The sequence below is a fragment of the Gavia stellata genome, chromosome 28, assembly GCF_030936135.1.
Source record: "Gavia stellata isolate bGavSte3 chromosome 28, bGavSte3.hap2, whole genome shotgun sequence".
NCBI classification, from domain to species: domain Eukaryota; kingdom Metazoa; phylum Chordata; class Aves; order Gaviiformes; family Gaviidae; genus Gavia; species Gavia stellata.
In genome coordinates, this window is record NC_082621.1 from 8,622,625 (window position 1) to 8,637,885 (window position 15,261).

General features: G+C 42.7%; 1 protein-coding gene across 1 annotated transcript; it reads left to right on the forward strand.

Moving 5' to 3' along the window:
• The first annotated feature begins 12,220 nt into the window (after positions 1-12,220).
• On the forward strand, positions 12,221-13,171 carry LOC132319443 (olfactory receptor 10A7-like). The gene has a single exon (XM_059830233.1). It carries the CDS (start codon positions 12,221-12,223, stop codon positions 13,169-13,171), a length of 951 nt encoding a protein of 316 aa, XP_059686216.1.
• The last annotated feature ends 2,090 nt before the right edge of the window (positions 13,172-15,261 follow it).

The following is a 15,261-nucleotide window of genomic DNA, read 5'->3' on the forward strand; positions in this document are numbered from 1 at the left end:
CAAAGCACACACATGTGCAAACACACACAGAAAAGCCCAGACATTATAACCCCTTCCTGTTAATAATTAGAACAAAAAAAGTACTAAAGAATGTGGCGAGCTCTCCGGGAAATTACCTTTGTCCCAGGCACTCTTCAGGAGGATCAGTTGTTTTCAAGGATAAAAAGTGTCTTAGAATTTATTGTCTATTCCAATAATCCATTCACTTCATAGAGAGATGGGTCTCCCTTAAAGAGAAGCCCTGTGTAGGTGGCAGAAGAACAAGAACATACAGAAGAAGAGAAAGAAGTAAAATAAGGTAGCTCACCTGCCATTAGGAGAAGGCTGTGGTTAATATCTTTGGAAAAGCCACATCACAAACCTTGAGTATATCAATGTGTTTATGTTCCCAATGGGAAATAGTCTGTTGGGTATTGACTGCTTGCAATTGTAGGAGTCAGTTATTTTTTTGTTCATTGTTTAGGTACGACAAAACCTTCTCTCTGGTTCTCCTGTTAGCTCCTGCAACTAACTGTAAAGAAAGACCTGTAGAGCACTTGCATATCTATTTTAATCTGTTATTTTTTAACCAGTCATGGTCTTGGGGCTGATCCCACCTAAATTTAGGGATAAAAATTTGGTATCGATATAATCTACACAAACTAGGCACAGGAATAAGGCTTTGCAGGAGGAGAGGACATATGCATAGCTCATGTCTAACTCTGGCTTTAAGCTCCCTAATTAATGGTGAGGGACAGGCCCCTCCATGGGAGAACTCATCATGCCATCTCAGATAGGCCCTTCAGATTTTTCAGAAATTGTCCTCGATGGATAATAATTTTTGTCTTTATTTGGGTTATTCATACTATGCTTCCCTTTAATTAAACAAAGACACAGCACTTTTAAGCAGTCACTTACCTTATCATCCAGAATACACCTACATCACATTAGGTGATCACTTGCTCTCTGCTGTTCACAGAAGATGACTACAATGCAGAGGCCACTCTACAGTCAATGACTAAAGAGAAGAGTGGGGAAAGACAGTCCCAAGGCCACGTGAAAGAAAGTCAGACAGAATAAGATGTCTTAACTCTGGCAGTGCAGATGTCAGTCAGCAATTCCACTTTTAATCAAATACAACCCCCAGATTTCTAGAACAAATTGCTCTAGTCTCTGTCTGCACTTTGGCCAAAATCCCCAGAACACCACAAGTGGAATTTTTCTGTATTGATTCAAATAAGCAACACCTAGTGAGAAAAATCTAAGTCCATCATCTGGGCCCTGTTCTGATGAGTGGGGCTGGGGAGGGGTCAGGAGGAGCAGGGGGAGCGGTTCTCCATTGTATGATTTATCTGAAAAGCTGCAATACATTTCTGTCAGAGTCAGGCCTGGAGATAGTCAAGTCTGGGTGCAGATTGACTCTCAACTGAGTTTAACTGGGGTCTGTTTCAATGCTTAATGTCCAACTGAGATGATGTCATGCCAGTCAACAGCCTAAGGAGTACATTGCTTTTCTTCCGACTGTGGAAGATGGGCGTCATCTCTTCTGCATTTGGAGGGACGCTGATTTGAGAGAGACGATGCAGGGTTCCTTCTGGATCTCAAGAAGAAAGGCGCAGCAACAAATGGCTAAATAAAAGAGCTGTTTTAATTGTATACAATAAAAATCAATATCGGTAGTGAGCAAATCGTTTATCCCTTACAATGCTGGGAATCCTGCCTTCATGCAGAAAGGGATGGATTTTCCCACGGCGTGCTGCGTAGATCCTGTTTGTGGAGGTAGGTCTCCCTTTCGGACATTCCATCTATTACGTAATTCCCTCATGAGAAAACCACTCTGTTCCTAAAGGATGTTCTCATGAGAACTTGTTGCTTCACTTTTAGACACAGGCAAGGTGGTGGTGTCACTGGTAGTGAGTGGAAGCTGCTTGCAGGCCCCTTGCTTGCCATGAGCTGCTGAGTTTATCGTGCAGCAAGGGATTGCGGAATAATTGCTGGAGGTAACTTAGGAATTAAATTTATATTAAAGGTACAGGATTGAAGAAATCTTCAGGGTGGAGTGTGGAGAATATGCATGGAATCCACCCCACAGAAGTTCCCTAGACAACCTTAGATGTTGGCAACACCAGGGGAGCTTGGTGTGCTGACTCTAAGCGAAATTGCATGGAGAGTGGAGCGGATTGAAGACACCGCGGCCAGGCTCTGCAATAAGATGGGAACTGGAAGGTACTATGGAAATGACAAGCTGCATATTTACTACCCTGAGCTGCATATTTACCACCCTGAGCCAACAATCTGTCATTTTTTGACAAAATACTATCCTTTGGGTGAACTTTGCTCATTATAATCTCATTATAATACCAAAAAGCACACCTCCATCCCAAAGCTACCCACCTCCAAGGTGCGACCCCCCCTTGAAGTCTATACCTTTAAAAGCAGAACGAGAAACTTTTACACCAATTACAATAGAGGTATGTATGACTAGAGTCACTCAAGCTCCACCTGTAAGGACAAATAACATAAAAATGGCTTAAGAGAGGAGGGTTGCTGGGGAAAATACCATCGCAGACCACCTCTGACACCTGGAATCAGTCGACGGGCTGAGCCTCTCTTCCCCCCGCCCCATAAGGACGCCTTTGGGTAAGATTCTAACACTTGGTTATACGGAGTCCTTCCCTGGGAAACTTAAAAATCTCTATAGAGTTGCTTTATAACTTAACGCGTTTGTAGCCAGGCTATATTACTCATATTCTGGGTATTTGCACATGCTTTGCAGGCAGTAATTTTATCACCGGCAATCCAAAAGAACTTGTGTATCTGTTGCTTCAATAAACTGCCCTATTCACTAATCTAGCCGTGAGAGTTCTCATTGAACACCACCAAATCCCTTAAGTGTGGCCATGCTAGTTCATGGATCGAGACTAGACTGAAAGTGTATGTTGTTCTGAGTGTATCCGTAATTGTGAGAGTTCAATACATTGAACGTGACCGGACTTGTAACACAGAAAAATTGGGCATCACTCAGAATCTAAGCCTAGCTGCCCCTAGCCCCTCTGATATGTGAGGACAAGCTGGAACACAAGGGGGTTTATTTTCTCTAAAATTGCCTTGTCCTTTAACGTGACAGGGATGTGCACAGCACAACACAGACCTGAAGGCCATTCTGGATGCTTAGCACAGCACAGACCTGGGCTTTCTCAAGTGAACTGTTACATGCATCACTAGCTCCTAAACGTGCAATGGTCTCCTGATCAGGATCAATACGAGGCCCAGCTTAAGTCATCTTAAATGTAGACCCTGGGCTCATGGGCAGAGGGTGTGTGGAGGCCATAGGAGAGTCTGGGCAGAAGCATTAAGGCCTATTCGTGCACTCAGGGTCTTTATAAGTTGGTTTGCAGTTTAGCATCTCCTTGCAGATACCTACAAGGTTGTAGTAAGATACAGGTCATCTAAGTTTAGATGTCAAAGTAGATGATACATCTGTGTCTGAATTCTTGGTCTGGGTGTCTGAATGTCTTTTATAGTCAACAGAGAAAAACAAGTACTTCTATGGTCTGTTTCACGTGATTCTAAAACACTGCAAAGAGCAAGATGATCTAAATTGTAAAAGTGTCCACTTCTCCCCACTGAGTATAAACGTAGTCTAGATGACTGACTCTGGCCAAGACCTCTACACCTTACTAAAGTGGTTTGAGTCTCACTCCTAACATAATGTCTATATAAACGCTTCCTCCATGCCTGGATGTGAAGAAAGATACTCTTTCGAAGGTCAGTTCACCATTTCCCAAGGAATGTATCTGACGAGAGAGAATGAATTATGTTGCTTAGGCAGTCCTACCTTCATGAAATACTGTGGGTTGTGTGAAGAAAATTCTCAAGGCCTCTCACTTTCTCATTCCTCGAGGTGTAGATGAATGGCTTTAGTGAAGGTGTGAACACCAGGGTCAGCACATTCACAACCTTCTTGATATCAAGAGAAGTCTGTGAAATTCTCGTATCTATGAATATGGCTCTGCCCTAGTATAGAGAGGCCACTGAGACATGAGCACCACAAGTGGAGAAAATGTTTTGTATTCCTGAGGCAGATGTGATTTTCAGCACAGTGGAGAAGATGTATATATAGGAGATGATTGTTCATGTTAATGAGCCCAGTAAAACAATGACTGCTATCACAAAGTCTGCAAATTCTAGAAAGCTTCTTTCATTGCAGGTAGGTTTCCCTACCTCAGTCAAATGCTGAAAATGTCATAACAGAATCCAGATTGTTCAGATACAGATAAGTGAGTGGGAATATTTACCAAACAAGGCAGACACTGAAGATTTTCCTCTTTGTCCTTGTTTCTGATGAAAGCAGATCTTTTTCTGAATAGAAAATTTAAATAAAAAAATATGTATAGCTAAAATTTACTAGAATTTTCTGTAAAATGAAAGCAGAAAAATCAAGCTCAACATAGAGAAAGTGCCTTTTTCTACACCTGGTGTTGTCCCTGTTTTTTTTTTTCCCCTGTTTGTTAATTGAAGAGCAAATCCTATACTGTCAGACTAGTATTAAAAGTTAAAGAAATAGTGGCCCTTATCACTAACTTATATAGGTCAATATAATAATCAGTAAGCCATATATGTATGATCTGTGCATTTATTCTCTTATGCCTAGGAGGATTTACTTGGATGGTTGGCTTTTTATCTTTTCTTCCCTCAGTAAAATTGTCCTGAAATGTTTTCCTCTGCCTTCTCTATAGATTAAATTGAACTTATGTGTGTCTTCCCTTCCTTAGAGCCAGTTTCCCCCATCTGTCTTAACATAACCAATTAGGCCTGAATGTGAAATGTATATTTCACCTCCACTGGGCACCAAAGAGGGTTATCAAGAGCCCAGTGAGTCTTTTGGCTACCTCTCTTACATATAGCAGGCTAAGGCAATTGCCTAGCACATGTAGCTACTTAACTGCCAGGATTGTCTAGAGCTGATTCTGCCATGGTTCATCTGGGTGGATGAGGTGACCTGTTGAGTGCCTGGCTAGCCTCACATACTATGAATACATAGACTACCATGTGTTCAGTTTCACATTTCAGAGTGTTTTAGTCCCTGTATGTGGGACTTTTTCAGGCTTTTACAGAAACACTGTGGAACAAGTAGTTCCAAGAAGCAAGAACTGGAAGCTAAGCCATTCCCAAAAGAGTGTGCTAAGCAATAAGTTATAAAAATTAGCCTAGCCATTGAATACAACTCCTAGAAAGCCATGGAGGAAGAAAGCTAGCCAGGAAGCTAGAATGTCATTCATTCTTAAACCTCCTCAGTTGCACTAAATTGTTGACTAATATTTTTGTAGATTTCTGAAAAGCAGGTGATATTGTGAAATCCCATGTCCAGAGTTTGCATTGCCTGAAAGAGGACAATAAAATTTAAAGGAGGTAAATTCCAAAGTAGATGTGTTCCCTGCCTTTCAGTTTTGTGGTTTAAGTTGTCCTCATCAGGAGTATTTAAAAAATAAGGAAAAAGAATTCCATTTTTTATAAAAAGCTAAGCACAGGGTTAAATTCTTCTCTCATTTTTACACTTTCAATTTTGATCTGTAGCAGTGATTTATATATCAATGTCTGGACAGGGAAGTGGGTGGAGGAAGGATAGTTAGGATAAACATTGTGACTCATTTTAAAGATATCATTCTGCATTTAGTTTCTTAGACCTGTGTGCCGAATATTACCAACATGTCACCCCAAATGTATTTTCCACGCTTCATGCAGCTGTGTACATTCTATGGCAGTACAACTCTATTAAAAATAGTAAATTACTATAAAAAGAAAAGGACTTGTGACAACTACCTTTAGCGTACACTCACTTGGTTTACACAAAGCCTAGTGAGAAGAAAACATGGTACACTTACTGTACTGTACTAGTTTTGGCCGGGATAGAGTTAAATTTCATCAAAGTTGCTTGTATGGGGCTACGTTTTGGACTTGTGATGAAAACAGTGCTGATTGATAAAACACGGACATTTTAGTTATTGCTTAACAGTGCTTCCATAGCATCAAGGCCTTTTCTTTTTCTCACTCTGCCCAGTGAGTAGGCTGGGGATGCACAAGAAGTTGGGAGGGGACACAGCCAGGACAGCTGACCCCAACTGACTAAAGGGATATTCCATACTATAGTATGTCACACTCAGCAATAAAAACTGGGGGAAAAAGGAGGAAGGGGGGGATGTTCAGAGTTATGGCGTTTGTCTTCCCAAGTAACAGTTACATGTGATGAAGCCCTGCTTTCCTGGAGATGGCTAAGCACCTCCCTGTTGATGGCTTTGCTCACACATGCAGTTTTTGTCTACCTGTTAAACTGTCTTTATGTCAACCCATGAGTCTTGCCACTTTTACCCTTCCGGTTCTCTCCCCCGTCCCACTGGGTGGGGGAGTGAGTGAGCAGCTGTGTGGTGCTTAGCTGCTGGTGGGGGCTAAAGCATGACATGTATCCATGATCCTGACTTACAGAAGAAGACTCATGTTCCCATGGCTACAGAAAGGTATCTGAACAAGCACCTCCATCTGCATAGCAGATTGTGCAAAATGAGAAAGTCATGCATCTGCCATTAGAACTCCCAAACATACATCCCAGATCATGATGGTCTAATAACAATATGGTTTGTAGTTGGTCATTTACTGGCTGGTGGCCACTCCCCTTACAAGAAAGAACATCGCAACAACACTGAAGTGGAAAAAACTTCTGGGAACACCATCACTGATTACAATTTTTTAGTGCTATGACAGGAGAACTGAAACATTGTGGGAGCATCAACTGATGAGTCACTAGCATCCAGCAAAAACAATCCAGCCAGTCTGTGGTATGTGTATGCAGGTATGGAGCTGATGTTCACTGACCATTGTGTAACAGTTAAGATTCCCAAGCAGACATGAAGTAAATCAGGAAAGTCCTACAAGTTTTCTGCAAGACCCAAAAGAACATTCTGGCATTGTAGCCTTGTTCCATTTTGCATTCGAAGAAAGAAAGTAATAACCCTCTCCTTTGGTTCTCTCTGCAAAGTTAATATTACTATTACACAGAAAAAAAAAAAAAAAAAAAGCCTTTCTGCTATTTTCTAAGTTTAGTTTGGAGTCTCCAGCAGTTTGTGTTCCTTCCCACAATGATCGTCATAGGTGGGGATAGGAATGTATCTGTTCTTAGTCACCAGGGATCTGTTCACTGAAAAAGCGATGTCCCAGCACAGATTTCAATGATCATTTTGCAGGCCTCCCAATTTCCATTAGTGGCCATTAGTTCAGGATACATGGTAATATGCTTTCCTGGGAGCAAATTGAGACAAAGATCATAGAATCATAATAGAATCATAGAACCACAGAATCATAGAACCATAAAATCATAGACTCATAGAATGGCTTGCATTGGAAGGGACATTTAAAGATCATCTAGTTCAACCCTCCTGCAATGAGCAGGGACATCACTAGCTCAGGTTGTTCAAAGCCCCATCCAACCTGACTTTGAACACTTCCAGGGAGGAGACATCCACAACTTCTCTGGGAAACCTGTTCCAGTAGCTCACCACACTCATCACAAAAGATTTCTTCCTTATATCCAATCTAAATCTACGCTCTTTCAGTTTAAAACCGTTTCCCTTTGTCCTGTCACTGTATCCCCAAGTCCCTCTCCACAGGGCTGTTCTCAATCCATTCATGCCTCAGCCTGTATTGGTAGTGGGGATTGCCCCAATCCAGGTGCAGGACCTTGCACTTGGCCTTGTTGATCTTCATGAGGTTCACATGGGCCACTCCTCAAGCCTGTCAAGGTCCTTCTGTATGGCATCCCTTCCATCTAATGAATCAACTGCACCACTCAGCTTAGTGTCATCCACAAACTTGCTGAGGGTGCACTCAATTCTACTGTCTGGGTTGCTGATGGAGATATTAAATAGTACTTGTCCCAGTATGGACCCTTGAGGGACACCACACTTTAATGGTTTCCACTTGGACATTCCACTAGGCCATCTCTACCTGTTCCTCCTACCTGAGTGTCATGACTTTATTCTGTGGCTCTGCTCTCTATGTAGTTAAAACCCAGGCCTAAAGAGGATTCTGATCTGAAACATAGGGCAGCTATGTCTAGAGGACTAGTCAAAATTGAGGGTCCACAAACTACATTTGCAGGGCGGATTTACCCAATCAAAACTATGCAATCTGCTTTCCAAAAAGCACCTGACTCCTTGATGAGAAAATGGAAATAATAATTTTGATGTTCTGCTATCTTCCCCCAGCTCCTCTGGTTCCCAAAAAACAGTCATAACAATAATGTGGAAAACATTGTAACCAAACCAACTGTGCACAAAATAGGATGGGAAAAATCAGGTGTTAACTTAGGTGTCTACAAAAGGTATGTATCTGGGCCAATTACTTTAGCCTCTCTTTATAGTCAAAGGGGAGAAACAGTTCCATTTAAAACATGGTTAGTCTCATCTACCTGAGGATGATCTTAAACACCCTGTAGAAGACCTCGCCATTAAGCATAAAAAGAATCTAGACAAATACCTCTGACTGAGAACCTTGCCAAATTGGAATAATAATAAAAGGGAGGGAGTCAAAACCACAGAGACATAAAACCTGAACAATTAGCACTAAGAGACAATAACCAGGAATAAACAGCACCAGTTGATGAGCTCTCAAGAAACTACAGACGACTGGGAATTTGCAACTAGTAAGGATGCAAACCTGGGGTGTCAAGGACGTTGGATGGGGTCAGTGGGACCATGCCAGCTGATAAGGGGATGTTCAGGTGAAGGGGAGCCAGGAGGAACAAAGAGGGGGATAGAGAGAAAAGGGGTCTAAAAGGGACCAGTTGAGTGTAAACTGGGGTTGGTCACTGCTGGTCTGGTTGAGCCCTGCGCCTGATCACTGCAGTCTGTCCCATCTTATTAAATCTTTTCATAACTCTCTGCATATTCTCACTCTATCCTGTGTGTACATGTGCTGCAAGGACCAAGTACTAGCTACTGGGGACAATGGTGTGCGTGGATTTGATGCCAGCTACTGAAGTCCGACTGCGGGTGTGGGCACCCTTGGCCTCTGGTGTGAGCTACAGCAGCCAGTGGGGTCCCAGTGCAGCTACTGGAGCCAGTAGGTTCTCAGTCTACAGCCACCAGGGTGAGAACAGCATGTGCCCCCAAAACCAGTTACTGAGGGGACTGGTGTGAGTGAGGTGAGTGAGGGCCTCAGCGCTGGCAGCTGGAGCAAGACCATGGGTCACAGCTCTTATGCCTTGTGCTGGTTGCTGGGGGCAGGGGGGAGTGTCTATACATCCCCCAAACTAGGTGTGTGTGAGGTGTGTATGTATATTCACCAGCAAACTTAAAGCTCGACCAGGCAGTGAGTAGGAGGTCCGGGCAAGGGCATCAGATGGGCAGAGAGTCTGTGCTGGCGCCCAGGGAGAACCTGTGAGTGTGGGGTGCCTGTGAGATGAGTGTGTGAGTGCTGCGTGTTTGGTGCATCAAGCTGGACCAGCCAGTGAGCAGGAGACCTGTGGGCAGGTCAGAGGGCCAGGATCTGGGCAGGGATACCAGACAGACAGATGGGCTATGTCAGTGGTCAGGCGACTCACAAATGTGCATGTGATTGTGAATCCTGGGGATGTTATGTGTGTGCCTGCACTAGTGACCTCCTGTCTCTGCCAACACCAGAGAAGGAGGGGGTTTGCACTCATGTGTGATGCGAGTCCTCAATGTATTGTTTGTGATAGTCTGTGTGGCTGGCCATGTCAATGTCCTTTGCATGTCTCTGTGTGTCTTTGTGTGTCTGTGTCCTGTGAGTCTCAAGGATACATGCTTAACTTTACTATTGGTTGGACTTGCAAATGGGATAGCAGCAGCTGCGTCCCTGAGATCCCAAGTCCCTAGGCAGTGGGCTGGGCTCCAGTGGCTGGGCAGGAGGGTCCTGGGTCAGGGCTGCAGGAGCCTGCAGCTGCTCTTAACATCCTTTAATAATGCTAAAGGTGTCTGAGACTTCAAGGAGCCTTGGGATAACACTGAAGCCCAGCTTGTGGGTCTCTACATCCTCAATGACTAGAGTAATTTCTGAAGAAAACAATTTTCTTTTTTGCTCCTGTGATTGTCTTTAAAAGGCACTACATAATTTTGCTGCAAAAGGAATCTCATGATTGAACTACCGTGCAGAGGCTCATGTATGTTCTCATGTACTTGCAAGTCAACATGCATGTGCATGATGTAGTTTCATTGTCCCTGTTCCTTGAAACTAATTGATTCTGCTACTATTTCAACTAAATTTAAAGAACTTGAACAAATTCCTTTTCTTCTTCTCTTTGAGGCTAATCTTTGGCAACTGGCATTGTGTGTGAAGGGCAAGTAAATTCCATTTATGGTGCTTCAGAGAAAACATGCCTGACATTCCATGGAATATGCCATGTGCTAATGTCACCTGTGGCAGGTGAGCATCTGCATTTAAAATACAATTTAAAAACTGCAACGTAAGCTGACTGTAAGAGTCATCAGCCCAACACTGTCCCTAAGGTAAGAAAACAAAGAAAATTCTTCTAGTGAAATTTGCATGATCCATTTTGGAAGCACTGGATGGCAGAACTGCTGAAGGTAGGACACTTCGAAATGCTTATTGTGAATACATAAAGCAAATCCAAGGAGGAAGTGCGACCAAAACTTAACAGTCCTCATAGCCACTAAACAGGAATTACACAAAGTGGGAGTTGTTTCTGAGAGGTCTTCTGTGTTAGGGAATAGAATGCTAACCTATCAGTAAAACAATGACTGCTGTGGTTTTATTGACTTTAATTAACAGCTAATGACCAAAGCAAGAGTCTAAAATTTTCATAAGAGATAAAAGAGCAGCACTAGGTAGATTCTACTTCAGCTACATGGATCTAAGAAGTTAAGAAAATGAGTGTGAATGTGTGCCATTACAAACTGCAGGGAATTTTTAATGTCATTCTCTATTCTGTTATGCACAGGTTATACTGAGGTATCTCTCAAAATTTGGAGCTTCAAATACCACAGTGTTCTTTCTTTTCTATGTTAATGGAAACAGCCAAGACCAGAAAGATTCATTTTAAATACATCAGACTTTTAAATGCCTGAGCACGTTAGGAGTTTCTTTATTGTGCTTGTAAGTAAAGATCGTCTGTGGCTCCCCGTTCCACAGCTTTCACTTTCATGTTCATGTTAGAAGAACCCACTCACAAAAAGGAGTATTGTGTGAGTTAAGTTATAGCAGAAAGAGAAATTAGATGGAGTCAGTATGAGGAGTGACTGAATCATGATAGGGTTGTATGCAATGCTCTTGCTTTAATGATGTGTTCTTCTCCATGTGCTGTGGTCTGTTGACCAGGTCCATGTGTGTACAGTGGAAAAGGTGCTTCCCTGCTCTGTCCCCATATATGGATACATTTTTGCTGCCAACATGCATTTTGTGTTTTAAGATTTACCAGTGTTGTCCAGTGGTTGGTCGCCCCTTCGGTAAGAGATGACGAATCTGAAGAACGCAGAATTAATGACCACTTTCTCCTCTGTGGCAGGCTGATTTCTTCTCTCTTTCAGTGCACCAGTTTCCCATTCTGGGCAGTAAGAAAACACAAAGCTGCCATGGCTGGCACAGTGCTGCATGAATATCCCATCGGCACCACACACACCGCAACACTCATCAGGGTAAGAAGGCAATGTGACTAATGAAGCAGGTAGTACTGAGCTTTACCTTCTACACTTTCTTAGAATTCTCCATGGATATCTTTCCCTCTAATTATTGCTTCTTCCATTTCCTTTCTATAGACAAAGTGTATTTGGTTTTGCTTTTTTCGGTTTAGTTTTGCTTTCTTTGGACTGTGGGTGTTTTGGTTCTTAGCTGGGCATTCCCTTCAGTGCAGACAGCACCTATGGAACCAGCTGGGACCACAGACCTGACATCTGGGGGGAGCACATGTTTTCAGCAATGAACCCTACACCCGTAATGGAGCCAACCCTTTAATACAAACTCCTCGTAGTTGTATGCTTGGTCACTATCCCAAACTACGCAACTTAGAGAGCACTAACATCACGTGCTTTCAGAATGCACAGCCATTGCTGCCTTACTTTGTACAGCTAAGCCAGCTCTAGAGTTGCACCCTTCGATCCAGTGCCTCTCCAGGGATTCGCAAGAGACGCATTGCTTCAGTAACTGGTTGAAGCATCGTGATCTTGGTGCAGCGCCTACCCCTCCAAAAATCTGTCCATTTGATTCCTCCCAGATGAAGCCAACAGAGGGACCAGAACCAGGAAACCACACTCTGCTGACCAAATTCGTCCTCTCTGGATTGTCCAGCCACCCAGAACTGCAGCACTTGCTGTTCTTCACGTTCTGCTTGACTTACACCATTACCATCATTGGGAACCTTCTCATCTTCATGGCCACAGTGCACCCCACCCTCCGCATGCCCATGTACTTCTTCCTCCGGGTCCTGTCCTTCCTGGATATTTCCACAGCATCGGTTGTTGTTCCCAAGATGCTGGTAAACTTCCTGTCAGAGGACAGGAGCATTTCCTACATGGGCTGTGCCACACAGCTCTACTGTGTGATTTTTTTAGGAGCCACTGAATGCTACCTTTTGGCAGCCATGGCCTATGACCGTTACGTGGCCATATGCAACCCCCTTAGATATGCAATCATCATGAACAGCAGAGTTTGTCTCTCCTTGGTCCTGCTGTCATGCTGCAGTGGTAATATTGTGTCTGTGGTGCAGACAGCTTGGGTGTTCACATTGCTGTTTTGTGGGCCCAAGAAGATTAACTACTACTTCTGTGATATTCCCCCGCTCATTACGCTCTCCTGCACTGACACCTCCTTGTATGAAAAGCAGATCATTACAGCCACAGTGCTGGTCATCTTTACACCATTTTGTCTCATCCTAGTATCCTATGCCTGCATCATCTCCAGCATCCTGAAGATTTCCTCTGCAGAGGGCAGACACAAGACCTTCTCCACCTGTTCCTCACACCTTATTGTTGTAACACTGTATTATGCAAGTGGGACCTTGATTTACTTACGGCCAAAATCCAGTAATTCACAAGACACTAAGAAAGTCCTAGCTCTCATATACACAACCATAATTCCTACATTAAACCCCCTGATTTACAGCCTTAGAAATAAAGAAGTGAAAGGAGTACTAATCAAAATTATAGCTGAGCTAAGGAATATGTAAACTTATTCTGCTTGAAAGGAATCTTTTTTCTCCTCTGCATACTTGGATTTTTTGTTTCTTTTATGCTTGACTTTTTTTAAACACTCTAACTTGGAACACTTGGAAAATGGATGTATCTCAAACTCTACTCAAAGATTTTGTGTTTCTTCTGTCCAGTATGAGTTTATGTGAATCTTATTACTTCAGTATTAGTGATATACTACCTTGCATTGTCTGATGGAAAATGAGGTTTCAATCTTTGTTTCCAAGAAAAAAAAGGTAATATTTCATAAAGTACAGTCACTGTAGCAGAGACTGCAATGTGTCTTGGACAGGTATCTTGTCACCTGGGCCATAGTGTCATTTGTATTTTGCGTCTCTCTGTTCTTTACGCCATGAATAAAATTTTTTGGAGATGTGCCTGAGAGCCTCATACAAGCACTCACAGATAAATGACTCCAGGACCTTGGAATAACCAGATCTCCAACAGCCTCTGAGTGTGCATGTGTGCACATTTGTGTGTATGCATGTCCATGTATGCTCAGACCTTATTGAGAACTTCTTGCATACTTGGGTAGGTAGCAGAGGTGCCCACAGTGTGCTGGAGGTTGGTCTTGGACTGTGCTCAGTGGAAATGGGTTGCCCTTGTCCTTCTCAGTTTGTGCAGGGGTGGCCTACCTGCTGTTACATCATCATTTGCCCCAGGAGGAGTAGACCACTTGAATCTTTGTGATCCTCCTCCTGCCCTGAGTGACATCTGTGGAAGAGACTGTTCCCTGCTCTCCTCATCTCTCATACTGCCCTCATTCAAGGTTTTCTGCACCTTTGCAACACTCCTAATTTTAGAAAAATGCAGTACAGACATCTGCATTTTAGCTAGCTGTCCTTTTTCTCTACATAATGAAGAGAAACAGGAACTTCTTGAGAATAGGTCATCTGTCCTACTTTAAATTCCTAGTTTAGGATCAGGGCCTAACAGAATACTGTGTCCTCTTCTCTCTGGTGATATAGCCTATTAAAAAGGCCATGAAACAGCCGATCTAAACTACATCCGTAGAATATGACAGAAACATATAAAAAAGCTTTACAGAAAAAAACTATAGAAAATGCAGTTGTTGAAACCACAATTAGACATTAGAAGCAGAGGGAGGGGTAGTCATGACCTTATTTAAGTAGCACTTGGGAAACAGTCAAGACTGCAAGAGAGGTGAGTTCTCAACATTTTCAAACTGAGGGAATTGAAACCTATAGTGCCCTTACTGTTATGGTATAGAGTACAGGTGGGAGATGGGGGTATGGTGTTCTCTAGGCATCCTGCTAAAGCTGAGCTGCATTGCAGATAAGACAGAAAAATTTTAACTGTATATTTTTACTTTTCTTAAAGGGGGAACTTAAGGGATATTTTACCTCCTTTGCTAGTAATTGTAAATGCAGTTTGTTTCATTTGTTTCTGTGTTTGTTTTCTTCAGCACTTGGCACTAACGGACCTCAGTAAAGGATATGTCATTGTAGGTAGTCTTATTTCCTAGGAAAGACTGGTTGTCATTGGTTACGATCTATTCAGAATGATAAACAGCAAGTTCCAAGCCTCCACAGGAGATGGAAAGTTGCATTAGGCATCCTCCTGGTAGGACTGAATGAAAGTAGGACTCTCCACATTAAGAATGCAGCAGCAGAGATCCTCAATTAGCTGTTCCAATACACTCCTATATTTCAGAATAAAAGACTGAATTTCAGTAAGCCTCTGTATGCATCTAGGAGTAATTAGGCTTACTATCACTTCCTTTTTGAGACTTTGATTTATTAATTGTCTTTCTAAAAGGTAGAAGCTACTTCTATGAGTTTGAGCCCAATATCTCTGAGAAAATTGAACACTCCAACCTATCAAGACAGAGATGGCCATGGGCGATGGGAGAAGGATAAAGATGGGCTTGTTCTGGGCTTTTTCTGGTTTTGTTTTGGTTTTTTGTGTTTTTATCTTGTTGTTCATTTTACATTTCATGGGAGAGGGGGGAAGGTGTCTTCTGCTACTGTTGAGCCATTCAGATGTTGTAATACTATGTGGAAACTGATTCCATGAAGGTTTGTCAGCATTTTAGCAGAGAGGCAAC

What these genes read in the sequence shown, in the direction of transcription:
- LOC132319443 (XM_059830233.1), top strand. Translation starts at nt 12,221, where the DNA reads ATGAAGCCAACAGAGGGACCAGAACCAGGAAACCACACTCTGCTGACC.